The sequence below is a fragment of the Atractosteus spatula genome, chromosome 4 (genome assembly GCF_055471065.1).
Source record: "Atractosteus spatula isolate fAtrSpa1 chromosome 4, fAtrSpa1.hap1, whole genome shotgun sequence".
Taxonomy (NCBI): Eukaryota; Metazoa; Chordata; class Actinopteri; order Semionotiformes; family Lepisosteidae; genus Atractosteus; species Atractosteus spatula.
The window spans coordinates 67121655-67148450 of NC_142709.1; the positions used below are offsets into that span (position 1 = coordinate 67121655).

General features: G+C 38.6%; 2 protein-coding genes across 2 annotated transcripts; one reads left to right on the forward strand and one right to left on the reverse strand.

Annotated features, from left to right (window-relative positions):
- Nucleotides 1-774: 774 nt before the first annotated feature.
- On the reverse strand, nt 775-3907 carry rnf228 (ring finger protein 228). Its single transcript, XM_088913415.1, has one exon. It carries the CDS (start codon nt 3087-3089, stop codon nt 2379-2381), a length of 711 nt encoding a protein of 236 aa, XP_088769541.1. The 5' UTR covers nt 3090-3907; the 3' UTR covers nt 775-2378.
- Nucleotides 3908-5909: 2002 nt separating this feature from the next.
- sgpp2 (sphingosine-1-phosphate phosphatase 2) lies at nt 5910-26445 on the forward strand. Its single transcript, XM_088914649.1, has 5 exons — nt 5910-6289; nt 9585-9743; nt 17432-17611; nt 24718-24807; nt 25110-26445. Exons 1-5 carry the CDS (start codon nt 6011-6013, stop codon nt 25653-25655), a joined length of 1254 nt encoding a protein of 417 aa, XP_088770775.1. The 5' UTR covers nt 5910-6010; the 3' UTR covers nt 25656-26445.
- The last annotated feature ends 351 nt before the right edge of the window (nt 26446-26796 follow it).

Genomic DNA, 26796 nt, shown 5'->3' on the forward strand with positions numbered 1-26796 from the left:
TGGGTTTGATTCTAGACTGAGACACCTCTTGTGTGCTTGTTGTCCTCCTGGGTTTCCTCTAGATGCACTGGGTCCTTACCACAGCCCTAGGACGTGCTGTTGAGGTTAATTTACATCTCAAAACTGCCCCCCAAATGTGCCCTGTGAGAGCCTCCAGGTTGAAGTGTTCCCTTGTGCCCTGTGCCTGCTGGGTTAGGCTGTGGCCCACTGTGGCCCTCTAAGGATAAAGTGGTTACTGAAAATAGAAAGAAGGTAGTAAGAATATTCTAAATAATCCTATCTTCTGTCTTCATATTGTTCAATCTGTAATACATTTCATTCAACAATAATTCTGTTCGGTTTTATGCTGCTGGCCTCAACGCCTAGAAACTGCATTTCTCTTCTTCAGCCACTAGAGGGGGCTTGGTGTGAAGCTGCAGGGCACTTAAAAATAGAATAACGCACAATTCGGGTCAAAGCTAATGCGGAGAAACAAACAGGAAAAACTGTGTGCTGCCATAGAACTATTTAAATTTATCATCAAATCAAACCATAAAAGTGATCTCTGCACTTTATGAGTCAATTAAACGATAAACGATTTCTTATATGAATGATTTTAATTTTCAGATATTTTTTTTACTTCGCAAGAAAAATGGTCTAATTTATTTGAAGTGATGGTAACCGTTATTTGAGAAATCATAGTCAAGCCGAGGCAGCAATCTCCCTGAAGGACCAGTAAGAGTCTAGTTTGTGAAGATAAGAGTTAATCCACACCATTGACAGAACAGAAGCACCTGTCGAGAAATCTCATTTTATTTGGATACAGTATTCAACAATCAAAAGAATTGTGCAGATAATTCCAGTTGAGTAAACAAATCCAGCCCAAACTGTGAAATAAAAAAGATTGAAAAAATAGATTTCTACTAGAACTCCATTTATAGAAAGGACAAAAAAAACTTTAAAACATATCCATAAACATTCTCTCTTCTTTCCTCCTTTGCTGTGTACCCAGCACAGATCATGTCACAGAACATAAAAGCTTAATGTCACTGACGCAACTGTGTAAAAAGGCTTTGAAATAAATTCTTGCTCTAGAGACCATGATGCAGTATCATTTACAGTGAAGCAACGACTGCTACTACTACTGTTTTAAGTCACATGGAGAACAACCAAAAATGCTGCTTTATTTTTATTTAAATCTGGCTTTGTATAAACACCACATAGTTCACAATTATGTGAGGAGCTACATTGTATATTCCTCTAAACAATAACAACAGAAATGCGTTTAAGATTTACACTGTATACCCATCTTGCAAAATACTGCTTTGTAATTCCCGTGGCCAGATGTACATTTTAAATCGTGGCAGAGTCATTTCTCTCCAGTAACCTTTAACTAAAGTTTTTTTTAAAGGAAATCCAGTTCAAAATCATTAAGGCCAACTATTTTAATCTTAAAAGCCTTCAGAGTTCATTAACATACTTAGTGCAGGCATACACTGTACTTCTGTTGCAAACCCACGTTTGTGAGGAACACTGCAATTTGATTACATTTCCAAGTGTGCTATAGTGAATTATCAGTGTGCTATAGTGAATTAACACCTTGGGGGTGTATGATAAAAGTGTTCTCGTGCCATTCAGCAACACGTGGGTTTTAAAGCCGTGATTCAGTGCAGGTCTTTTGCTTGTGTAAATATTTGCCTTTGTGCTATTAGCCTCATCCTTTCAACTACTTCAGCCCAGATAAAAAACAGCATACAAAGGGCAGACATTTCAGCACATCTAGACCAAGTACCATACATAGAAAAAACCATTGCAAGCATCGATACATCGCAAATAATTTCAGTTTAGAAAGTCGACCAAACCATGTTAAGATTGAGAGTATGTGCATATATCAAGTTTGCCCCGTATTGCCACATTATGTTCAATTCAGCTGCTTGCTGGGTATTTTCCTCTTTTCCCTGTTTGAGCCCATGCTCACTGAATAAGAACTTTAAGTAAGCATGGATTCGCGATCATTACACATCTTTGGATGTTGTTTGTTTTGTTCAAGAACTGGATGATCGAATTTCTACCTCAGATTTAGAAAAAAAATATTATTAGAATAAGAACAATACACGTGATTCACAGAATTAAAAATAAAACGCAGACACGGCGCCCTGCAGGTCAAGTGTTAAATAACAATGAAAATAAAAGCAGGAATAATGACGTCCTGTGGGCAGGTATCGGCAAAACAAAATCACAATCAACGAAATCTGAAATATTTGGAGGCATTAATAAAATTATCGGCTAGGCTATAGATCCAGCGTCATATTCTTATTTTAAGATTAAATAAAATGCCATATTGTAAGTTCTGCTCTGTAGAATGAGATGTGCACGTACACAGACAGACACAAAGGGTTCTAAGTATTCCTCCTGTTGAAATTGGATGTCGACGATCGGTTGTTTTCCTGCTCTGGTCTGTACTTCAACCAGCAGATCACCCACGTGACGACCACAGAAAACATGGCTAAAATGCTGGCGACGGACAGACAGATGGGGCCTATGGGCGAGGGGGGGTTGTTGTAATTGTGAACAAAGATCAGACCCATGAAGAGCAACACGAGCATGGAGAGGAAAGAGAAAACGACGCACACGCAGCCCGTAGTCAGTGCGGCTCGCTTGCAGCTCTGGCAGCTCTCGTACCGGGCTGGGGTTTGGGTAGCGGCCGGGGGAGCTGCAGCCGCCGTCTGCGCCGCGCTGCCTTCCTCAGTCCTCGGGGTTAGCGCAGGGTGCTGCGGCGGCGGCTGCGGGGGCAGAGTGTCTTGGGGCAAAGGGTCCGCTTCGATATACAGAGGGAAAGCCTCTGTCACCTTTGTGTTGTTGGGCAAATTCTGGATCCGGTAATCCGGTACCGGCGTCTTGTGACGGCATATCGGACAGCTAATACGCCACGGTCTGTCCTCCCTGAGGTGCAACGTCGTCAGGCACTCTTCGCAAAATGTATGCAAGCACTCCAGTATTTTAGGCGCCCGGCGATCCAGGTCGAAATAATTGTAGCATATTTTGCACTCATACTCCTCGTAAGAGGCAACACCCTGTACCTCGATCACTCCTGGGTTCGCCTCAGCCATATCATCTTTTTGTTTCCAGAAGATCTTCCAGTGCAGATAAGGGTCTTTTGTTTTATTTAAGTGCCACTTCCAATTGTTTTAAATCCCATGATTGTCTTGTGCAGTGTCCAGCCGTCTGACTGTCCCTCTTCCTGTTCTGATCCTCCAGTCCCGTTAAATATTAAACGAGGCTCCTTTGACGCTCAGGATGGAAACCCGATGATGTAATGCCGGTGAATTTAATGCAGGAATTATACGAGTCGGCTGAGCCGAGCCTGTAGTTAAGGCACAGCACGAAGTCTGCTGCTTCGTCTCCTCGGGTTGTGCAGATCCCAGTTTATTGTGCGTTCAAAAGCAATCACAGACTCCTTACCACCACCACGACCAGGATATCAGACAAAGACTTCAGTGATTCAGATTAAATTATTGATGTTGCACGAGGTGCTCCGCATGAACAGCATAGTGCTTCCCCCTTTTAGGTAAAAAAAAAAACCCTGCTAAACACCGAAACAGAACCGTTAAACACATATGTACCTGAATATAGCCCTGCTGTTTCTCAATCTAGTGACCTCTCAGCATCACAGTGTCTTCAGCATCTCAATTACGCTTTAATTCAATAGTTTTTCTTTTTTTAATCCGGCACACTGCGTATCATCTATTTAATTGAATAAAAATCAGTCCGATATCAGATGTTACTTTGCTTCTGTTATTTTCCGTCTCCCGTGATGTGCTATGCTTTGCTTTCTGCTTAGGAATATAATTATGAAAATGCAATTAGGAGGATTTAAAGTCGCATCGATGGCCGCTCTGGAGAGCAACATCAGAAAACCAATAAATATTAGATTGAACATAGAACAATAGGTACCTAGAGGAAAGGGAAGCTATTGTTCAGCTTCGCCACAAGGGGTACTGTTCAGCCTATAATTTACTCAGTTTCCTCCCACTAAAGACATTCTGGTTGGTTAATTAGCTTTTGGGAAAACCGGCCCTGGTGCGAGTGATCTGCGTCCGTGTCTTCCCAGCCATAGAGTGGCGTTCAGGCCCAGAGTGTATCCCGCTTTGCGCCCGTTGCTTTCCGGGATAGAGGTCGGCTCCCGACGAGCATGTATCGCTTTAAAGCGGTTAGGAAAAGCAGGAATTGTAGGAATGGATGTTGGCATCGTCCTTGTTCATTTATTAACTGTGATAGCCAGCAAGTCCAACGTCATCATCTTAATTCCTTACATTTTTTACTGCTTTTCAGCCCCCAAAGATCTCAAAACAGTTACACAGAGGAGCATTGCACATCCTCTTTCAAGCCAAATACCCCTGTAGAGCCTCACCATGGGTGATGACTTGGGTGATTCTGCACCAGCAGCCCCTCTGCACAGCAGATCAGTCAGAGGAGTGAGAACAGTTGGAACAAACAGAACTCACTGGATCTTTAATGTGCAGATTGTCAGGAGCCACATTAAACATCTCAACCAAGGGGTGGCACATCCTGAAGAACAGGGTCTCTGGTCGATATACTTGGGCATTGATGCTGGTCCAGGCAGAGGGAGGCACAGTAATGCAGTGGTTAGCATTGCTGCCCTGCAGCATTGGGGTCATGGGTCTAATTCCTGGGTGCTATCTGGGTGGAGTTAGTAAGTTCTCCCTGGCTTTTCACCAGGTGCTCTGGTTTCCTCTTGGCCTACCACACGCTCTGTGAGAACTGGCCCTGGTGTGTGCATGGTTGGGTCTGTGTCTCCCCTGTGATGAACTGGCGTCCTTGGTCAGGGTGTACCCTGTCTGTTGCTTATGGAGTTTGTCATGTCGAGTCTCAGGGCTCACTTGGGTGGATAGATATCATGAATACATGGAATTTCACTTACACACTGTATGGACTGTACTGTATATGTCAATTACAGAGCCCGACCAAAACCTGTAATGTCCTTTGTAAATTTATTTATTTTATCTGTTTTCCCCGCTATTTAAATAAAACAAAATAGTGACTTAACATAAATAGTGACATATGTAAGAAATGAAAAAAGACAATTTTCCTTTCCACTGAAAACTTGATGAAAGTTTTCCCCTGAAAAATAGAAAGTAAGCAGATGTTCCAGGTGTCTGATGTTTTTTCTCGGCATTCATTTCTTAATTGAATTAAAGTCACATTGAAATGTAATTAAGACATACAGTAATTATACCACAGAGACTCGCTTAACTCCTCATGACCACTCTTGAAAGAAAAGAGATTAATATTTCCCCCCAACAAATAATTACGTGAATGTTAACGTACAAATGATAAATATACGTATCGGACACCCATTACTAGGTTTTGCGCATACGGAAATATGTATTATATCGATAAACTGAAATGTATATGAAGGATGAAGCGATTTCACAGTAAACTGTTTCTAAAAGTAGAAGAAAATGTGCTGTATAGAAAAATGTGAAATATGTTTTTATTATTATTTTTACCTTAACTAGAATGGACAAGTATGAGCAGTAATAATGTATATATTTCCTTCAATACATAGGGCAAGATATCAGCCGAAATATAAGGTGAACGTCCAAGACAAATATAACTGTGAGAGTGTATATTTTTATATCTCCGTGTTTTTCGTAAAAAATGGGTGGATATGCTCATTGGATCGAAACAACAGACGTGCTAACGAATTTTGAGTTCAGGAACTTCAGCACCGTCGAAATTGAAGGCACTAGCTATCCTCAGATAAGACTGGAAACAAAAAAAAAAGTAACAACTTCTTGGTTAAACACTGCAGGAAGACCAGAGCAACCGGTGAAAAGGTAGGGCTATAGGACCGCGCAGGCTTTGGAGCTAAACACCTGTTTAACCTCCTACCTGTGTACACACCTCACACTGATTTCAGTGTTAGACTCGGGCGGAAGAAACTAAAACACAAATAATTCAAACGCCAAGGTGAAGAGGTTTTTATTGCGTTTACACTAAATTCATAATGATAAAAACCATAAGACGACTGCAGGATTCAGGCTTAGTTGCAAGTTTTCAAAACAGCTGCGGTCTGTTCGCCATTGACGGAGGGGAGAGCATTTCTCGTATTGATCCGTACAGATACAATATAACGAATCATAATGCATCCCCAGAGAACACAGGTAAAGGTGGCTTAAGATCGAATAGCTGGAGAGACCAAGATGTGCGGCACAAAAGCACCGCTTCGGAAAACCATGACAGGAATTCAAATTACACATCGCAAGTCAATGGATATTTGGTAAAGGTAGGTATGGATTTCTTTCAACTTGTCTAACAGAACATCTCGCAGTCTTCTCTGTTCTAAAAACAGGATGCGCACCTGACATCTTTCTTTCTACCTATACCCTACTTTTTAATGATGTAATCAAACCAACTCTTCAGGTTTATCAGCTTTCTGCCGAGGAATGGCTTTTTTGCAACACGTACATGTGCTTAACCCTTAATGGTCGGTCTGGACTTTAAAGTCCTGCCAGAAGTTGCTGTGAATAGTGTCTTACGATACGCGTGACTATGTAAAAGGCTCTCAGTGATTTGTCCAGTAATAAGAAGGAGGTTAAACAGGCTATAAATATCAAGTCTGCTAGAATGTGCCCTGGAGTTTCCGGTGGCCTCTTAAGTGAGGGTCATCTAAATCTGTAAGATATATTTGACCTATTTTTTCACATTTTTCAACAAAATAGCGTCAACTCCAGAAATTAAATCAGTACATGGTGTTTTAATCTGCTGCTTGTTCTTAAGAAAAGGCATAGCGGAAGGCTACCTTTTAATGTTTCTGCTGAACAGTACAATATCCTCTTTGCTGTTCAAGAGTGCTGGGATGGCTGTAAAAATAGAGTAATTTGTTCACAAATGCAGACTTTTTAAATTTCGTGTGTACTTCTAAGCACAGCTGCTGTTACAAAATTACAGCAGCATTTTCTTCAGCGACAGTGATTTGGAGTTAACAGAAAACCAGGTCACGCTGCTTTTTAGCTGTAAAACAGAAGCTGCCTCCACCCTCCTGATGTGTGCTAATTCAATGTTTTTCTCTTCCTACTTCCTCAGTAATTCTTTTGCAAAGTGTTTTGATGTTCAGTGACTGAAGTTGAGGAACCAGTAGGTCAGAATATGTTTTTACAGTGCTGATGTCAGGCAGTCAGCAACAAAAAATGAGCTGAGTTGTTAGCGATTTTGTATCATTTGATTTTTTTTTTTTTGGGGGGGGGGGGGGGTTCTGTACCTTCAAGTCCCAAATATTAATCTATCATAAGATACAGGTGCTTTATAATCCTCACGTTGCCATTTTTACCCATGGGGAACTTCAAATTAATGTCACTCCTTAATTAGGCAGGGCACCCTGCTCACTCAATTATGTGATTACCAACTGAGTCCACAGAAGCATAAAAAGGGATTGTTATGTAAGATGGAGGTTTTCAACAAGAGGATGACTCAGAAAAGCACAGATTTGTTCTGAATGTGGGTTAGATGTAGCTGATACATTCTTTAGTGTGAACATGCTGAACAGTTTGGGGTGTAACACTATTTCATCAGTGCTCCCACACAAGAAAAACACTTGTGTTTTCACTTGTAGGACAAGTGTAAATTCATTCCTGGGGGGAAGATGGAAGCTGGCTGAAATACCTTATGAGCAAACCACTCCCTGATTTGTCTTGATGTGGACCTAAACATGCTGAAGGAGAATCTGAAACATATTGCTTCAGTTTTAATAGAAAGATATTTTGTCTTTGTTTAATCTAAGCACATATCGTATTTATGGAATGACTTTAGGGTAACTGCAGCCTATTTCAATAGGGTCTCCACATTAATGTGAAAGAACTGCTGTAACTGTGCTGTAGGAAACAATATCTAAAAGTATAACATTAGTATATATACCAATTGATGTATGTTTTAGCATTTCTGAGAAATTCAGATTCATTAGTCTGCTCTCATTTTGATTGGCACACACCAACTTAAGCAGCAGCATTTTTGTAAATTCGGGTGCAGTTTATTAACAGGGCATTCAGAGTACAATATACTTCATACAACAACAACAAATTAGCAAAGATGTTTGTCACAAAGGTTACTTGTACTGTTAAAAATAAGCATTTTAAATGGAGTATGGCACCACACTCAGATTTAGAACCATCTCAATTTACCTTTTTAATATAGGGGGGAGATCTGAATGCTATTGTGCTTTTAAGGAGCTAAGAGAAAACGTTCTAGTAGATCTTTACATCTGCAAATACTGTGCATGATTGCTCTAAAATTGAGCATATCTGCCACATGACTGAATCACCGCTTGGCTGTTCTGAAGCACACTGTCAACAAATTTAATGCAAACATAAGGTTCTGTTTTCATCCCATGCGCCTTTAATCAGGGTTTTCAGTGAGTTCTTGCGAGTGACATGCTGACCTCAATGACGACACTTCATTTCCTCCCATGGGTGTCCGGTTGATTCAAATCAAGGACTGAAGAGAACAGCTCCAGAGGCATTCCCTTTTCTTTTTCCATCCAGAAACTGCTCGAGATCTGTCCCGTTTTTGGCAGAGCGCAACATTTTGTTTTTTCAGAGAATGCTCTCATTTATTCTGGAAATCCAAAGTTGCCACCAGCGCATTGCTACGTGGCATGACCTTCTTGCTCTGTCCACGGACAGAACCAAGCTCTCCCACTGTCCTCCTCTCAGTTGGAAGCACGCATTTGTTATCAGGTGCACTTTACAACATGGGAAACCATTTGTAATCCCGACACGTTAACATGAGTGATGTTATTTTTCCTGGATTTCCAAACCTTGTTAGCATGTGCATTTGCCTAACACGCGCTCCTTGAGCATGGTTCCCATGACAGATGAAACATATTCCTCCCCTGACCCTCCAGACATTCATTGCAGTTGGAATCATGCTGTCCACTGTGTGTGATATGCATACGCACTCAGGTACAAATGGAGCTGAGGATCTCATCATTACTGTAGTTGTTTCAAATAGGGTGTTCGCTTTTGTTCTTGCTGAATTATATTCCAATAATTCATGTGCTGTCAGTATTCATTTTCTGGGGAACGTCGGTTTGTTAAGTATTGTAAACTGTAACTGTAACCTGTTGAAAGATTTATTTCAAACCCTTGTGTTTTTTACATATAGTCAGGAGTTTCTTGTGAAAATGAACAATTTTCCTCCTGAGTCAATGGGTCTCAGCTGCTTGTTTTTTCTCAACAGTACAGCCTTAAATCACTCTCCTCATATACTCAGCAAACAAAAAGACATTACTCTTTTAGTTAATAAAAGATTACTGTACATTAATCAGGCTTCTCCATGATACTTTTTTTTTACCAGAGTTCAAAATGCATAGCTACAATTTTTTATATGAAATCAGTGAATAAGCCTAATTTTTAAAAGTTTTTGATGGTATTATTCTCACTCTTCATTGTGTGGAATGCATCATTTCCACTTAGGAAGTTGTTTTATTGTGGAGGTTGTCTATTAAAATCACTCTGTACATTTTGCCATGTGTCTTATTTGGTATTCAGCCTGTTTCGGTGTATAATCTTTTTCTTCCTTGGCAGAATTCAAGACCAAAGTATGTTGTGAAGAATTATTTCCTTTATTACTTGTTTCGCGTTGCTGCTGCACTTGGCCAAGAAGTTTTCTACATCTCCTTTCTGCCTTGTACCCACTGGAACCTTGACCCCTTCTTGTGCCGGAGACTGGTCAATATGTGGGCAGTAAGTACCTTTCATTTATTGCCACCTGCACACTCTTCACTGTGAACAGTGAAGCCCACATTAGCTTGCCAGGAGTGGGCCTCAGGTAGAGGCACTTTGAAAATACAACTGGTGCTTTGTAGTGGTATAGAGGCATCAGGCTCTTTCGCAGTGGAACTGCGCCTTCAAGATAATTAAAAAAAGTTCATCATCCTGACAGAGATCTTCTTCAGTATAGTACATATCACTATACAACACACATCTTTGGTGTTATTAAAGTTTCTGCTGAAGTAATGAGTGTTTCTGGTGACATATAGCTCTTCACAAGAAAATTATCTTGCAGTTATATTTTAAATAAGTCCCTTTAGAGTGTACAAGCATATTGATATCATGTGGCTAGCCTATGTACCCTGAGGAGTTCTGTTATCATTTCCATCTTTAGGAAGCTATTACACCTCCATGTGATTTATATTAAAGTTTCATTTCAGGTCTTGATGTACGTCTTCAGAAGAAGAATATGTATGCCCAAGTATCCTCTTCAGTTTTTTGGGCTTGTTCTTATCTTGGATTGTCAGAATGTTTTGTTTTTGTTTTGCTTACATCTGCTTTTTTCTATTCACATTCCTTCAGATATACATGATTTTCAGCCAATGAACCTTCCTCCCTTGCTGTAATAATGGAAGGCATGTGCTGAAATTATTTGTACAATGAGTATTATTGGGTATAGAAAGTCAGATAAAAAAATGAAGGGAGGAACATGTTAAAAATGGCTCTTGATAGAACTTGATTCTGAGTAAAATGTATTTTGTCCCTGGTATTTAGGACACATGAACATTTACGGTATGAAACAATCATAAATGTTTGAGATGTATTAAAAGTTATGGAACTAAGGATTATTATTCCCTTTATCTGTACCTGGTTTATTGGTAAACTGATAAGAAAACCCAGGGTAGCCTGCAATGTCCTTTCTAACCATTTTTAACAGCTGCCTTTAATCCCTGAAACAGTTACTAAAACATTTTTGAAAAGGGTTGTTCTAAATATCAAGAATTAGAGACTACTAACAAAGAACCTGCAGAAATCTTATTAATGGAAGTGCAGTCGTTAAAGGGAAGAAAATCATTATTTTATTATAAAGTTTAATTCAGCATATCAAAATTATTAATGAAACATCTACATGCTAATAAAGAGTTCCTTATTTACAGGTCAGTGTTTCCTGAAAATGTTGAATGTATTTATTTGTCATCATCCCCTGTCCAAAACTGACTAATGGGTTTAATTCTTTAAAATATAAATAACAATTTGGAAAGCTTTTTTTAATGAAATATCCTGGCATCCCGAGTTAGTCCACAAGAATTGCCAGCAGCACGTTGACAAGCCAGGTAATATTTTAATTCAAGTTTTATTCTTCTTTCATATCCATAATGGAAAGAAGAGCATAAGAAAGGTTCAAAATCAGCTCAAGCCACTGGGTGGGACTTGCTTCCTTCGTTGGATTTCATCCAGCTGTTTCTTGAAAGATCACAAGGGATCTGCGATGATAACCTTGTTCTAAACACACAACCTTATGTGGAGAAACATGCCTTCTGTCATTACTCTCAAACGCATATTTTCAAAATCGGGACAGAAATTTTCTGATTTTACTGATTTTCAAAGGGAATCTATCATGTGTGATTTCAGCTCTAGACTGAAGACTTACTTAGAAGCGGTGGTTGTGAAAGCTCAATGATATATCTTAACTTTGAAGTGAATTAACTCCTGAAGGCTGGTTTGATATACAGCGCAAGAAAGATTGTGGTCCTGTATCTTCAAGGTGGACATAACTGGGAACTAAGAAATCATGCATGTTTTCAGTACTTTCAGCAAATACTTAAAAGAATGACAATTTGGGGGTTTTCAAATTTTTTTGTAACACTCTAAGAAATCTTCTAATCATTTGTCTAGTATTTAGACAATGTAATTTAAAGTGTGTTTAGGATATCTTCGAGAGTTTACTGTAGTAACCATGTACAGTGTATGGAATGTAGACATCTGTACACACATATACACTAATGGCAGATTGTTTTGTTTGGGACAAGCATTGATTAAATTACAGTGATGTGAAAGTTACTGATATTTCAAATGATTCCCTTTGAGAATATGATGACTCATACTCAACTGTCACCTACAAGTGCTTCAAAAACCCCATTTCCCTGTGATTTGAAGTTTACCAGGAATAGAGAGTAGTTGCAGGGACTAGTTTCTTCGATGAATTATTTGATTGCCTTGTTGTTGTCATAAGACAAAGAAATATTAGCCGTACTTGTAACTGCCCCTGGGGAACTTGTGTCCAAAATGCACAGGAGTTTTTGTTCCAATTGTAGGAATCTATTTGCTACCTGTTGTGAATTCAAGATGCAAAGTGTGTGGACAATTATTAGGAGCCAGCTTGAGTATCTGCTTTAAAAAGAAACCAAAAAGCACCAAAATCGAAAGCCCTTGGTTTCTAACATTCCAAAATTTTTCGGAAAGCCTGCTGACACTAAGCCTTCAAGAAATCCCTCTCGCAACAATTGCACAATAAGAGGGCAAATGTATTTTCAGTGGATGTCATTGCATGCTTATCTTCATAATGATTTTATCTTAATTTCTTTTCAGTAGCTGCAGAGCAGAAACTAACTAGTCCACTGTAACAATTATAGGAAGAGCCCTGTGGCTAAGATGTTGAAGTAGAAAATGCATTGGCCCCCTTTGTTTTCCTTCATGTGACTCTAGTGAGTGCTGCTTAATTTCCTTTTCTTAGTTACTGTGCTGTTAGCCTTAGAAAACAAAATGTCACCAGCAGCATTACTGTCAGTGGCGAATGCCTTGTACACAAACAAGAAGCTGGTTATCTCATCACATGGCCATTTTTAAGTATAATACTTCTCTTCAGAAAAGATTAACTTCTTTCACATAATTTACACGTGACACCAAAGAACAGTCATATGAATGGATTTTGTTATTGTCAGTGTTTTTTTTTACAGCTGGGCTTCTTAAAAACAAATTGCTCCATTGATGGATTCTTTTTCTAGAAGCCAACAGAATTGGCATGTACAGCTTAGAAAAAAAGGCATATCGGAGAAATGGAAGAGATGAAAAGGAAATGTTAATTTGGCATAGACATTTTTTTTTGTGGTGTTAGCTGGCTGCAGTTTAGAGTGAGATGTATCAGTTCCAGTCCTCTGACCACTGATTTTCATGCCTGTAGTGTTAAAAAGAGCAAGATGACTTCTACAAAATCAAACAGTAATTGTAATTGTCTGCAACATTTTCCAGTTATGATGTCGCTGACTTTTCTGGTCCTGTTTTTTTTAACACAGTAGCCAGTGGGATCATGCTAATAATAAAACAGAAACCAAAAGAGATGTTGAGATAGAAGTGTTTGGACAAACATGAAAATGCTAGTGTGTGCAGTCATCTTTAGATCATGCAGATGTTTCCAAGTAGTAAATAGAGACATCTAACTGAATCAAGCTGCACTGCATAAGGTGTTACTCCTGTCTTTGACCCTTTTTCCTGACACATTTCTCCATGTAGCCAATTTACTTCTGTGCTTTCCATTCTTTTCCACTTTTCTCAGTCTGAAACATGAAAGCAATAACACACAGTGGCTCAACTTCTCTGATCGGATTAAAAGTGAAATTACTAGATTGTTCAGCGTGTTTTTGCTTTAACTTATCAGGATTTTAGGCTCATTTCTGTTGATTCCCCCCATTGATCTGATCGGTGGCAAAGTATTATAGGAAATTCCCTGCTGAGAAGAGACAATGCGCTTAATCTGTGGTCATTTGAAGCATAAAACTCAATCTGTAGATGTTTTAAGCAAGACAGTTCTTTTTTTTTTCCTCCAGCATATAAGGGTTTGAGTGTTCCTTTGAAACTGTCCTAAGCAAAACTCAAAAAAAAGAATATATCAGGGCCGACATCACTGTAAAAGCTGTTTCTCCTTTTAGGATAGTTTAACCTGTGGCGTACTCTCTGCTAGCGATGTCTAAGGGATTTCGACACTGGTTTCAGACATTTTTTAAAGTACCACCACTTCTAATTTGATTTTCCACAGGTATTTACGAGGCTAGACATAAGGTTCTCCTTTAGAGTATGTATGATAAATGAATACAGATCTTAAGTAATCTAAATGGTGTGGTAGCTTTATTTTCCTGCTTAGAAGTAGAACCCTTGGACACAGAGGTCAGGAGTTCAAAATGTAGAGAAATCATTCTGGTTCTTTGGGGGAGGATGACATTTATTTTTCCTGCTTGTGGACTGAAGGGAATAACAGTGGTCGGGAAGAGAACCAAAACTGGGAACAAACGTCTCTGGGTGATCTTTATGTGGTTCCATGAGAGATGTTCAGAGGATCAGGAAGAATATTTGACCTTACCGAGAAACAAGGGGAGTACTGAGCTGATAAAATTGCAGTAGAAACCTCAAAATAATTTAGTTCTATGAAGTTTTCATTAATTTTTGAGGAGCAATTAACACATGGGTGGTCTCTTGCCTTTTGAACACCTCACACATTGCTGACAAGCTCAAGATAGAGGCAGAGCAAGCTTTTTTCTAAAAAAAAGAATCGGTCACAGATCTTGTCAGAGGACGATAAACATTCTAGAAAATGTACAGATTTTTTTAATACATTCCAAAAACAAACCATTCAGATCCGATTTGGTCTTCTTGAGAGCTTGTTGGACCTCTAATAATTTTCACTGTTGCCTTTAGCTCTGCCCACTGCTTTGTAGGTGCACAAGTAAATGAATTAAAAACAAGTTATCATAGTTTTTCCAAATATGTTTTCATGAACAATAGCAAGTAGGATGTAGTGTGACAAAATATTACTCGTTGATAAACACACCGTTCAAAAATAGTTCTTTTTCTTCATGCCAAGCAGACTGAGTGTACATACAGTATGCTACAGACCCAGGGTTAAATATTGAAAAAGAAACAAAAAACGAAATTCAGTAAAGACCTAATCATCGTGATCTCAAACTCTTGGTTGCTTAGTTACTATTAGAATCCGGAGCTTCTCTTTGGAATCAGGAATTCAAACAAAGCCTAGCTTTGTGCAGACTAACAGTACCCCCTTTTGTGTATTCATGATGTTATGCGAGGTGGGTATGTCTATGTATGTCTTAAATGCATGGCAAAACGCAAACAAGCTCTGTCACTGTTTCTGCAAAGCAGTGCGGTTGCTGGAGTGGGAGAGAGGATGACTCGCTCTGGATCACATGCCGTGAGAGGAGGAAAGTGACACTTGTCTAGTCTCGAGGCTCTTTTCCCCTTCCATGCTAAATTTGTCCATTAAGAGAAAGAGAAGCATACAGTAGGCTTAAATATCTGGGCCATAACTTTCATTGCTCGCAGAAGGAGACCATTAGTGATCTGGTTTTAATGGCATTTTGCTTTTGCTAAATTGCATTTATATATATATATATCCATTTGAAATCAGATCCACATAGATTTACTTAATTTGAAAGGTCCAATTGTTTCTCATTGGAACGTTCTGGGATAAAAGATGGTTAGAGGAATGGAGAATTCTCAATCTTAAGAAAACATTGGTTTTATTTAAATTATATTGCTTTCTAATCTGTTATTGGCTTGTACAGAAACAGCTCTGCAGATGGTAATGGCTGTGGATGATTCATTCCAAAGTGAGAGGAGGACTTGCACACAGTATTAAAAGATTTGTTTTTGCATGGAAAGAGAGGGTTGTGAACTTGACTATTTAGCAACGCTTAAAAAAAAAACCTGTTCCAGGATTCAGACACACCCAAACACATTTAGGTTTTCAGACATCTCCTAAATAATTACACTAAATGACTTATTGTCATTGATTTTCTGTGTGTCTTCTGCCCCCATCTTTAGGTTTATATGGAGAAGTCCTCTAGTAGCTCTGCTGGTTCCTCTGGAGGCAGATCTGTTCTCCTGAGCCAGCTATTTTAGTGTAGCCTGAGGGTGTAGTCTGTTTTTGTCAGACATTAAACTATAGTCTTGTCTTACTCAATCTTCATAACTTATCTTTTTTTTAATTGAACCCCCCCACCATGAACACTTGCCCTGTGGAAACTAAATTCTCTTCATCCTGATGCATGGCCTGCTAACCTGTCCTTTTGTGAGCAAACTGAAATTGTGCAGCTCTGTAGAATAAAGCTGTCTCTTTCAGCTCTGTGTTTGCTGTAAATGTGGTTTCCAGCAGAGGACAGTGAGTCACAGAAAGGTCGAAGATATGCTGAAGGCAGGATCAAGCGATGGTAGATGCAAGCTTTCTTGTTAGGGTATAATCCCCAAAGTGTAACCACTACTGATAAGCCACTCTGCTTCGTTTAACTTTCTTTGAACTGATTTACAGTGAAAGCTAGAGAAGGAATAATGGACACTGGCTTTCATTGTAGTTTGTATACTCTAAATATGGGTTTTAATAAACATAAAAAAAACATTAGTTTGTTCTTAGATGACGGTACTACTGTTTATAAAATCTTGCTACTTGAAAATTAGATTCCACTAGATGAAACTATATTAAATAAGGGGGTGTTCTCTGAAAACATCTAACAAATATTAAAAGTATAATACCCCCAAAAAGATGAAGGAATGCGGTTTCTTTAAATTTGTGTGTTCTTAGGTTGTCACAGCTTTGATGAAAGTGGATGTTTTTCACTTTGTCAAAACGGAAAGATAGTGCTCCTTTAAAATATGTAACAGGAGTAAGTAGTTATTTTATAGTTGATTTAATGATGTATATGGCTTGAAAAGTGTTTTTTTCAGACTTTCTTTTATCCAGAAAGGGTAAATGGTGACAGCCAGAATCGATTCCCTATTTAGAGCAGTGATTAATTAAATATAACATGAAAGCTTAAAATATACCTTTAAAAGCTTTGGTCTCCCAGTTTTAAAGCAAGTCCTGGCCAAACTGCAAACTTTGCACAGTATTCATTCATTGCAGGCCTTTATTATTTATTCATAATAACTGGAAATGCATCAGTTTTCTCTTTAACATTTGTCTTTTAAAGCTTTTCTGTTGTTATGCAAACACAACAGAAATAAAGCATACTTATCACAAGGATGATTAGTGTTTACCCCATTAGAGTATACATTGATATAATATTCATGTAAAAAACTAATAACACAACAATGGGAATATTGTGTTTCACCAAAGTTTTGTTTTATTTCAAAGGCCATTTTTTAATCTATTTGAATGTATTATAATTCGCAGTAAAAATATTTTTCATTTTAGATGTTTCTAATGACAATTTTTCCAAGTGTGAGCTGTCTGTTAATATCTTATGTATATTGTAATCTCTACTCTGCTTGGACACTCTCGTGTACGAATACACAACTCTTAAATTGTGATACAAATATGATGTTGTTGTTGTTGTTGTTATTATTATTATTATTATTATTATTATAAAACATATATACAGAACATTTAGATTGAGACAACAGAAAACAAGTTAACACCCATGAATATTTTAAACATACAGCTAATTGCAGTCAATAAGTATAAGACACAGCTGAAGTCAGAAAGCCCAGAAATGTTGCTACTAATAAAGATGGCTATTTTGTTACTCATAAGCCTGTATTTTTAACCAAATACGAATGACATCAGTATCAAGTCTTTTTCAAGGCAGTAAGGCTATAAACCACATGACGTTTCGATTGTTAATGTTCAGAGATTAAAACTGGTTTGGTGTTCCTAGGTAGTCATGTACATCGGCCAGGTCTCAAAGGATGTCCTGAAATGGCCACGTCCATACTCCCCACCCGTCGTGAAGCTGGAGACCAGGGTGGACGCCGAGTATGGGATGCCTTCAACACATGCAATGGCAGCCACCTCGATCTTCTTCACCCTCCTCCTCAGCACCAAGGACAGGTACCAGGTAAGAAGGACTTATCACAGGAGCCTTCAGCACGGGCTGTATACAGGGCTGCTGCATCAGCTGGGGGAAACGCCTTTCGACTTCACTGCATCTCGGTGATGTCTCTTTACTTGAATCAGTGTTACCACCTTCTCACCTGATCTCATCAGATCTTTGACGCTACGTAAGGGATGGGATAGCAGACCTGTAAGAAAAACAAGGCTGCTGCTATTCATGATGTTGGTGGAGCAGTAAGTGGCATCTCTACCCTCTTACCCCCCGAAACTGATTTTTCAGAAGCCAGGCACCCCAGAGTTGCGACTAGGGACACACCCTTTAGGTGAGATTTTGGTTGTTCAAATTTAAGCCTCGAAAACATGTGAATTCAAAACTGATTTCCCACGAGAATGCATGCCAATAGGTTCCACACCCAAACAGATAAAACCAGTTACACACATTTATTCATGTACTTTATTTGCAAAGTAAATGGTGGCTGAAAGTTATCAATTTCACTTAGAATGTGAAGGGGAGATGGCTGTTAGTGGTGGGTGCTGAAACTGCACACTTATTTTCAGTACTTTTGCTTTCAGTGAGCCTTTTAAATACCATTAACTTTAAAGTCGCATACGTAACATTGCAAATCATTTTTCCTTATTTAGGTTTGTAATTGATGATTGATTCATGGAATCATTTTATTGATTGAATGTCTAGGCTGAGGATTTTGTATTGTTGTTGTTTTTTAAAGGACTTCAATGACGTTTTATTTAAAAAATCCTTTTGATTGACGTTTGTTTTTAAGATTCTTTTTCTACCACAGCTTGCTTTGCTTTACGGTTTTATTGACTTTCACATTTTATACGGTGTGAACGTTATGGTACAAACTAAGACAATAAAGGCATTTAGGTGATTTATTTAGTAAGGGTAAAGATGGGAGGGGAATGGAGGCTGGGAAAATTCAGCAGTCTGTGTGTCTGTGTGTCACCCAGGTGATTCTGTTCCCACCCTGTGACTGGGTACGAGCCATGTGAGTAAGGTGCCTGCTTGTAACAGCTGCTGCATTTCTAAATATTAATTTACGATATGTTGTTAAGATGTACCGCTTAAAAGGTATTATTACATCTATTATTACTGTTTAACCTTATAAATCACTGTGTTCGAAAAAACATCTAAAGCAACTTAAACACCTGAAACCAACAACTTTTCATCACCCACTAATAGATACACAGCTGCTGCACTGTTTTCTGTTTTGCTTACACACTTGCCAGTGTTGCCAAAAATAACATTTGGAATTGGTCTTGCTGGAATGAAAAAACATCCTGCATTCTGTTTTGAATTTTCATCATTCTCTTTGATATAACACAGATAATGTCCATCCCTCCGTACACTGTCAGAAAACCTCTGATTCTTGGTAAGAGCTGCCAAAATCCGGAGCTTATTCTGGGATCATACGACAGGGCTTCAGCCTGGATGAGATGCCAGTCCACAGATAGTGTTTGGAACTTGAATGAAAATTAAGGCAGACTACAGAGTGTGTATTGTATTGCTAAACCTAGTAAGGGCTAATATGGTACTGATGACACAATTCAATTGGAGACTGGAGAATACAGTCTAAACAGGAAATGAGGAGAAATAATAAGATTTCTGAAATGTCAACAGAAATGGGAAAAAAAACGAGATTACTGAGATTCCCACAACTTTATAAGCTTAGAGTTACTTAAACTCCATCTAGTCTTCCAAAATAATTTTTCACTTGGTGCTGCTCATGGCTTCATCACATTATTGAAGGTTGCTGTCTCAGCCCTTACTATAATTCGACATTAATAAACAGCAATGCACAGGCATTGATTTACATTATGTCTACTTAACCCTAAAGCATACCAAGCTGTTTCACACTAACACATACCAGCTTTTGTCTGCCTTAAAATGTAAATGTTCTGTGGTTATCTATTGTGTAGGTCCTGCTTAGATGTTATTGAAACAAAAGGCCAGATCAATGAAAGTGTTATCCCGTGGGCCATCAGTCTTAAAGTGTCACTGCTTTTTGTTTTTTGTTTGTTCCCTAAAGAGGCACTGTTGACTCTTCTTGTTATTTCCTGAATCTGTAGGCATTCTTACACTTAATGCCTAAACATATTTCACATATACATCTAGTTCTGTTGGTTATGAAACTATTTTTTAAGTAAATTGATTAAACACAATATGGTTGCAGATGTAATAAAGCATGAACAACTGCTGGCATATGTTTTGGGTTCAGGTATGTAGCTGTCTATGGTGTAAGAGAATTATATTATTCAATTGTTAGTTCAGTACAGTCAACATTGTGAATTATAGGACTGTAAAACGTGTTGTATAAGTTTAGATGTTTGATTCATCAACGTCTATAAATACAACTAGTCAAAAAGAAGATAAAATGATAAGACTACAGTGTATTGAGTTATTTCTTGCAAAACAGAAAAATAGATTTTTAAACTAAACAAATTATTTTTTTATTAAAGTGAAAACAGAATTCAGCTGGAACCAGCTGCTAAATTTCTTGCCATGGAAACTCTAATTCTAGTTGAAGTTTTATTTTCTTTGGGTACAGTGCTGTAGCTTTGACCTGATAGTGAAATTGTGGCTGAAATTCCCTTTGTTCACATTCAGCCTCAGCTATGGCGGTGCGGTTTGCTTGAAAAAAAATCTCTGCTTTACTTTAAGGAGCTGCCGTGAGGTTGCTTCCCCTTTCTTGTGGAGCAGACTTTAGTAGTGCTGCTGCTCTGTGAAAAGCTAGGAGAACTGGTGTGGAAGTCTCCAGTACAACTGGCATTTAGAGTGTGATTATATTCTAAAGAACTACTACTGTAGCTCTAGAGAACACTAGACCTCTATGATCATCTCACTGTCTAAAATTTCTATAGCTTTTAAAACTTTACACAGGGTGAATTTTAATTCCCCATTTTTTTTTATCTCGGTTGATAAGTATCACAGATTAAGTCCTAAACGTGCACTGTGTTGTGTGGGGAGAAAAAAAAAATTGTCTAATCACAAAGGAACCATGAAAGAATCCTACAGAATAATGCTTTTTTCTTGGACATTTGATGATTTTATGATTCTATCTTTTCCTGTGCAGAAGTGGTTTGAAGGTGTTAGTTATTGGGTTTGGATTTTTGTCACACAAGGAGGAAATGGAATGAAAGAGAGGAGATGAAAAGGATTCCTCAGGCCCCATTTTAATGTAGTACTCTGGGTGTTAGTGAGTGAGATGAAACTGGAAAAGAGATACTGTAATTTGGGAAGGACAGGGGTCCAAATATAAAGTAAATATAAAGTATTGATTGTCAGATGGGGGCATTCTGTGCAGACTATTAACAATAACAACAACAACAACAACATTATTATTATTATTATTATTATAATTATTATTATTATTAACCGATATCTTCTTTAATTCCCAGAGGGGACCTGTGCGACAGAGAAATCACCTTTAGATGTTAGATGACAAATGTCTTAAATTAGCCTAAAATATTAACAATTAACAAAGACATTTCAAGAGGTGAATTGATTTTTTCAGTTTGAAGCTTGTATTGATCTGCATTACAGAGAATTCCAGGAATACTGCATTTCATGCTTTTGCTGGTGACGCCACTTCAGTAGAAATTGATCCCCAAGGCAGCTGTGGGCCAGACAGTGATGCTCCTGCAGATCTGACTAAAACAAAGAGTTCGAGTAATTCGACACTTCTTTGTGTGTGTCTTGTCTATGATAAATGTTTTTCAACGTCCAGTGCATCCTCTTAACATTCATGAAAATTCAGTTGCATAGGCATTTAAACCTTGTGTTTCTCTCACAGTTTTTTTTCTTAGAAGATAGTTCACCTTGGATACTCTCGGTGTTCAACACCATTACGGAATGAAACACACAAGTCATCTGGTAAAACTTTTTCCTACTTTACAAGATGACTTTATTGGCCATATACAATTTCTTGTATTAGGAATTTGTCTTTTTTTGCATACCCCAACTTGCTCATTAAACATTAAACACACAGACAGGGAGAGAAGCTTGGGGGTCAGAGCACAGGGTCAGCCATTTATACGGCGCCCCTGGAGCAGTTGGGGTGAAGGGCCTTGCTCAGGTGCCCAACGGAGTAGGATTCCTCTGCCGGCCACGGGATACGAACCGGCAACTTTCCAGCCACAGGCACAGATCCTTAGCCACAGAGCCACCGTCTAGACAGCCCTTTAAGCATGAACATCCCCATCATGCAGTAGGTCAGTAAAGAGGTTAATAATTCCTTGCATTTATACAGTAGTACTCTTCCACCCAAGGAATCTGAAAATCTTCCACCTCATCACACAGCACCCAGTGATTCATTATGCACCAGCAGCCCTACTATAAGGGAGATTGGCTAGAGAAGAGAAAAATTTCATCCACAAAAAATTAAGGGGAAATTTTAGGCAGGCTAGACACCAGGGCAGCAGTGTTAACACCACCACACTTTCAACATGGGCTGTGGGGTCTTTAAAGACCAAATGGTCAGGACTTGTGGTAAACATCTCATCCTCAGGACAATACTTCCAAAAGCACTGGAAAGTCTCTGATCACCATACCAAAGTATTGTTTTCAAAATTCTAGTCAGTGGCAAAATCACCACCTACTGGTCCACAAGAGGAGCACACTGGTTTTAAAGGTTATCCTTCATCTAAGTGAACTGATATTCATCTTTTTGATTAGGGTCTAAAAGTGAGCTTTTTTAATATCCTTCGATAATCTTAAACACCATGACGCAACAGATCACTCCTAATCTCGTTCACCTTTTTTATGTTGAGTCTCTCTCTCTAAAATATCTTGATAAAAGCAAAGCACAGCATTAACTGATGTGCACTGGCTGGAATGTATACAATGTGCAAATCCTATGTCTTTATAAGACATAAAATTGCATTCTCATATAATTGTCAAAATATTATCTCTAAATATTAGACTCATTAAAGCCTAATGTGATTTAACAGTCAATTGAAGATATAAATTCATAAATATTCTTTTTTTTTGTCACTGAAGGCATAATGAATTATCTTTTTATTTTAGTTTCAGGAGGAAACTATATAAGCTCTCCAAATCAGCAGTTAAAAGTTGTAAAGCATCATTATAACATGAATAGTAGCAGCTGGCTCTTGGTAAACAGCAGAAAATCACCACTCCAGTCTTGATTAAGTGTCTTCAGCACATTAGCTTAAGAAATACATTGTACAGACTATATTGATGGAGGTTTTCTGTTTCTTCCTCTCTGTTTTAATATTGGTCCTTTAAGTACTGTTGTAGTCGTGGTAGCTGGGACTCTTTTTGCAAGTTTCCCTGTATTATGTGTTTCTGAAGGCTTGATTTAAGTAAAGGTCCCAGAGGTGAAAGGTCAGAATACTCATTCAGTCTGCCACGCACAGAGTCATCCTTACTTGAAGAATAATTGTGCTTTCAGCTGTGCATCTCTTTGATTCAATTCTGTTCATTAGGGTGCATGAATAGCATTCCATTCAGCAGCATTGGGAGTAAAAGAATATATATACAGGCTCACTTTTAAACACTTGGTCTATAAAAATCCAACCACAAAGGAGTATGGTGTGGGCAGATAATGAGTTAAAGGGCAGACTGGGTATTAGTTGATATTGTATAAACATATTATTTTTAATAAGAGATGATAAACAACAACACACAAGGAGTGGTCTCTGAGGTGCAAAAATTAGGAGTCGGTAGGATGAGGGCAAAACATAATTTTAGTGTTCATAGTTCTTAATGGAGAGAAGAGCAGAGGCAAATAGTGGTGAATTAATTATTGAAAGACACCTCTTTGCTACAAACCTTGTCTGCATCCCTGCTTGGAGAGAAGCAGACAGCCACAGAAGTGCATCTTTTCCTCAGCCCCACTTGTGAAAAAAGGATTGTACTTTACCATGGTGCTCCTGCTGGTGTTGGCTGTCTAGACACCCTCGCTGAGACTATAAAGTTGAGCTTTTATGCCCATTCGCCATTAAACACTCAGCTAATTAAAGCTGCTCCCAGTTTAGCCCATATTTCCTGTAGAAATATGATGGAGCTTTTGGGATCGCTGGGCGGTGGCACACTGTAACTATGTGGTCTGCATTTTCTTTTGTAGCACAGAGACAGCCCACAGCGCAGGTATTGATGTTGGTTTTGTAGAACAGGTGGAGAGATGATGAAGTCTGTATTCCCATGGGAGATAATCCATGACTTGCTCCAAGATAGGCCAATGATTTCTTTTGGAAATACAAGTGAATTCAGCAAAAACTTGGCAGACCTGTGTGACCCAAAGCATTTAACACCCATCATATCTGCAGCCATTTACTGTACACTGAAACTCAAGTGAAATTCAAAACTAGGGTGATGAGTTGATGATTAAATGAATGAATAGTACACTATTCTTTATAAAGAGATGAACCTGCTTTTTGACAGTATTTTTTTGTCAGTGCAAGAATGTGGATGCTACTTTAAGTAGGTTTTTTCTTAATAAAACATGTATCCTTTTATTCCGCTGCTATCTATAAGCAATTTCTGCCACCAGGTTTCACACAATGGGAACTTGCTTATGACTATAGCTCCAGAGTCCAAAATTGGTAAAATTATCTAGAGATGATATGTCTGAGAATTAAACCTTCTTTCTTTGGTTATTCACCACAGTCATTACCTTCATCTCAGAGTGTATTAAAGCTTTCACGTGTACCCTCTGAAACAAAGGGTATTTTAAAATAAAAAGTGATTTGAAGCTTAAGAATTAACATCATACTGTTCATAGCTCCTGTTTTGCCAGAGACCAAAAGCAGTTTGAAGTTGCTTAAGGAAGGTAGTCAGTATAGTATGGAGTTGCCTGTCTGTCAGTCAGTTTTCATTTGACAATATATTTCTCATATTTTTGTTTGTTACGATTACGAAGAGGGTTGTATATTTTGAACATCCTTATTTTCAGCAATGGGCAGGCTGTTTGCTACATTTTAAGTGAATCAGATGAGCTGATAGACCGTGATGGACAGTAATTCTAATAGCAAAAAATTAGATGCAAAGGTTTTAATGTATTGGTATGCTAATGCACAAATGGCCAATGAACATCAGTGTTAAAGCATCATCTCTTCTCTCATTATCAGTATCCATTTGAGCTTGGACTGATGGCAGCTAGCCTTCTGTCCACTCTGGTGTGTCTCAGCAGACTCTATACTGGCATGCACACAGTACTGGTGAGTCACACGCTCGTTCAGAAAGCTCTGTTTTTTCAGCTTTTCTGTCTTGATCGTCACACAAAGTTCACTTCTAAGTAGAGACTGTGACAATCAAAGCTAGCATTTTATTACTTATTTAATACATTTCTCGCTGATAATGTCGATCCTACCTAAAGCTTCTTTTGGGGGGGGGGGGGGTGATCGCATGTCATTCATAACTCAGGAAATAGCTTCACCTTTTGTACTGATTCATCGATCGATGGTGATTTTTACCAGGAATCTGCCGATTCAAATGAAAGCAGCTGATATGTGTTTTTCAGGATGTGGTCTGCGGAGCATTAATCAGTGCTGTTCTGATGACAGTGACCTTCCCCCTCTGGGACACCTTTGACCACCTGCAGCTGACCAGCCCCCTCTCCCCCATCGTTGCAGTCGTGCTTCCTTTCCTCCTGTCTTACTTCTACCCTCGGCTAGACCACTACAGCACCACCAGGGGGGACACCACCACCATCCTCGGGGCTGGCGCAGGCTGCTCTGTGGGCTACTGGGCCAACTACCAGCTGGGGGAAACATATGAGCCAGAAGGAGGCTTTCCAATCCCTATCCCAGCCCTGACGCTGGATATGGCTGTGTACAGCTTCGCCCGTTTCCTGGTTGGAATTCTGTCTCTTGTGATCACCCGACAGGTTGTGAAAAGCCTTAGCCTCCGTGTGCTTTGTTTTTGGTTGAAGGCGTCAACCAAAGATGCAGAGGCCAGGCAGAGGGTAGAAATCGAAGTGCCAAGCAAGTTTGCGACCTATTTTGCCATTGGCTTCACTAATACTGTCCTAGTCCATAAAGCTTTCATCTTCCTAGGGTTATTTTAAAATGAGCTGAAAAATATTTGAAAGAAGCGATTTTATACCACACATTTTCTGTGAGTTTTGCCTTCCTTTGGTTTTACAGATACACTTAATGCAATAAACTCTGGGTAATAGGTGGAGGATGATATGTTTAACTTTCCCTAATTTCTGTTATCGGTCTGAACAGACTACATCTTGGTCAATGCTAGGAAGGCTATGAATAGCCACAATTTAATATGTTTATAACTCAGGTTTTTATATTGCACATCATTAAAATATACGTTTTGTGCTTATGTTTCAATATTTTGATATAATGCACTTGTAATGAATGTGAGTGGATAAATATGAAAATATATATTTGATTAAATATAATTAAGTATGAAAAGAGGTTACGTGTCATCTACAGAAACACCTTACTAGGGGGATCTACACCCTGCTGTAGTGCAGGATCACAGGGATGTACAATGATCTCAGGCAAGCCTCCAGGTGTTCAGTACAAGCAAGTATTTCAGTTGTTCTCTATTAGACTTGAAGGTATTATATTTATTATAATAGGGATTTTTTTGTGTATGTTACAAAATACTTGAAAATATGAACTATTATAATCACTGCCACGGAGATTCAGCATTGTGGAAAATGTGCTCATTTTACCTTTAATTGTCCATGAAAAATATGTATCTATTGCACTGCTATTAGCTTGTAATTTAAAATTTTGATATTTTCAAGTAACAAATGTTTGTGCCACATCAATCCTAATACATTGTTTTTTGCTATTTTTCCAAGTAATAATAAAGTAATTCTCTACATGAAGACTGAATGCAGTCGTTTCTGCTCTCCTTATTGTGTTTGTAAGGACAATTATGCTCACGCTGTATTTAACTGTTAGTGCCTTGTATGCTACTCTGGGTCTTTTTGCCTGTCAAAGAAATAACTCATCCAATACGTTCCAGGTTCAGAAAGATTTTTTTTTTCCCCCCAAGAAAGCTCTTAATGAAAAAAGGACAAAAATTAAAAGAGCCATAGAAAAACTTCTAAGGAAAATCTGTTGCACATCCTAATACATAAAATGTTATTTCACAGGAAAAAGGTTTTATTTCAAAAGGCACATAGCTCTGTAGAAGTTAACTGGGGATACTGGGGCCACATAGACACATACACAGTATGT

Bases quoted from the DNA above. Each gene is read 5' to 3' on its own strand.
- rnf228 (XM_088913415.1), bottom strand. From the start codon at position 3,089: ATGGCTGAGGCGAACCCAGGAGTGATCGAGGTACAGGGTGTTGCCTCT.
- sgpp2 (XM_088914649.1), top strand. From the start codon at position 6,011: ATGATAAAAACCATAAGACGACTGCAGGATTCAGGCTTAGTTGCAAGT. The intron at 6,290-9,584 runs GTAGGTATGGAT...CTTCCTTGGCAG, and splicing joins TCAATGGATATTTGGTAAAG to AATTCAAGACCAAAGTATGT. The intron at 17,612-24,717 runs GTAAGAAGGACT...TCTCATTATCAG, and splicing joins GCACCAAGGACAGGTACCAG to TATCCATTTGAGCTTGGACT.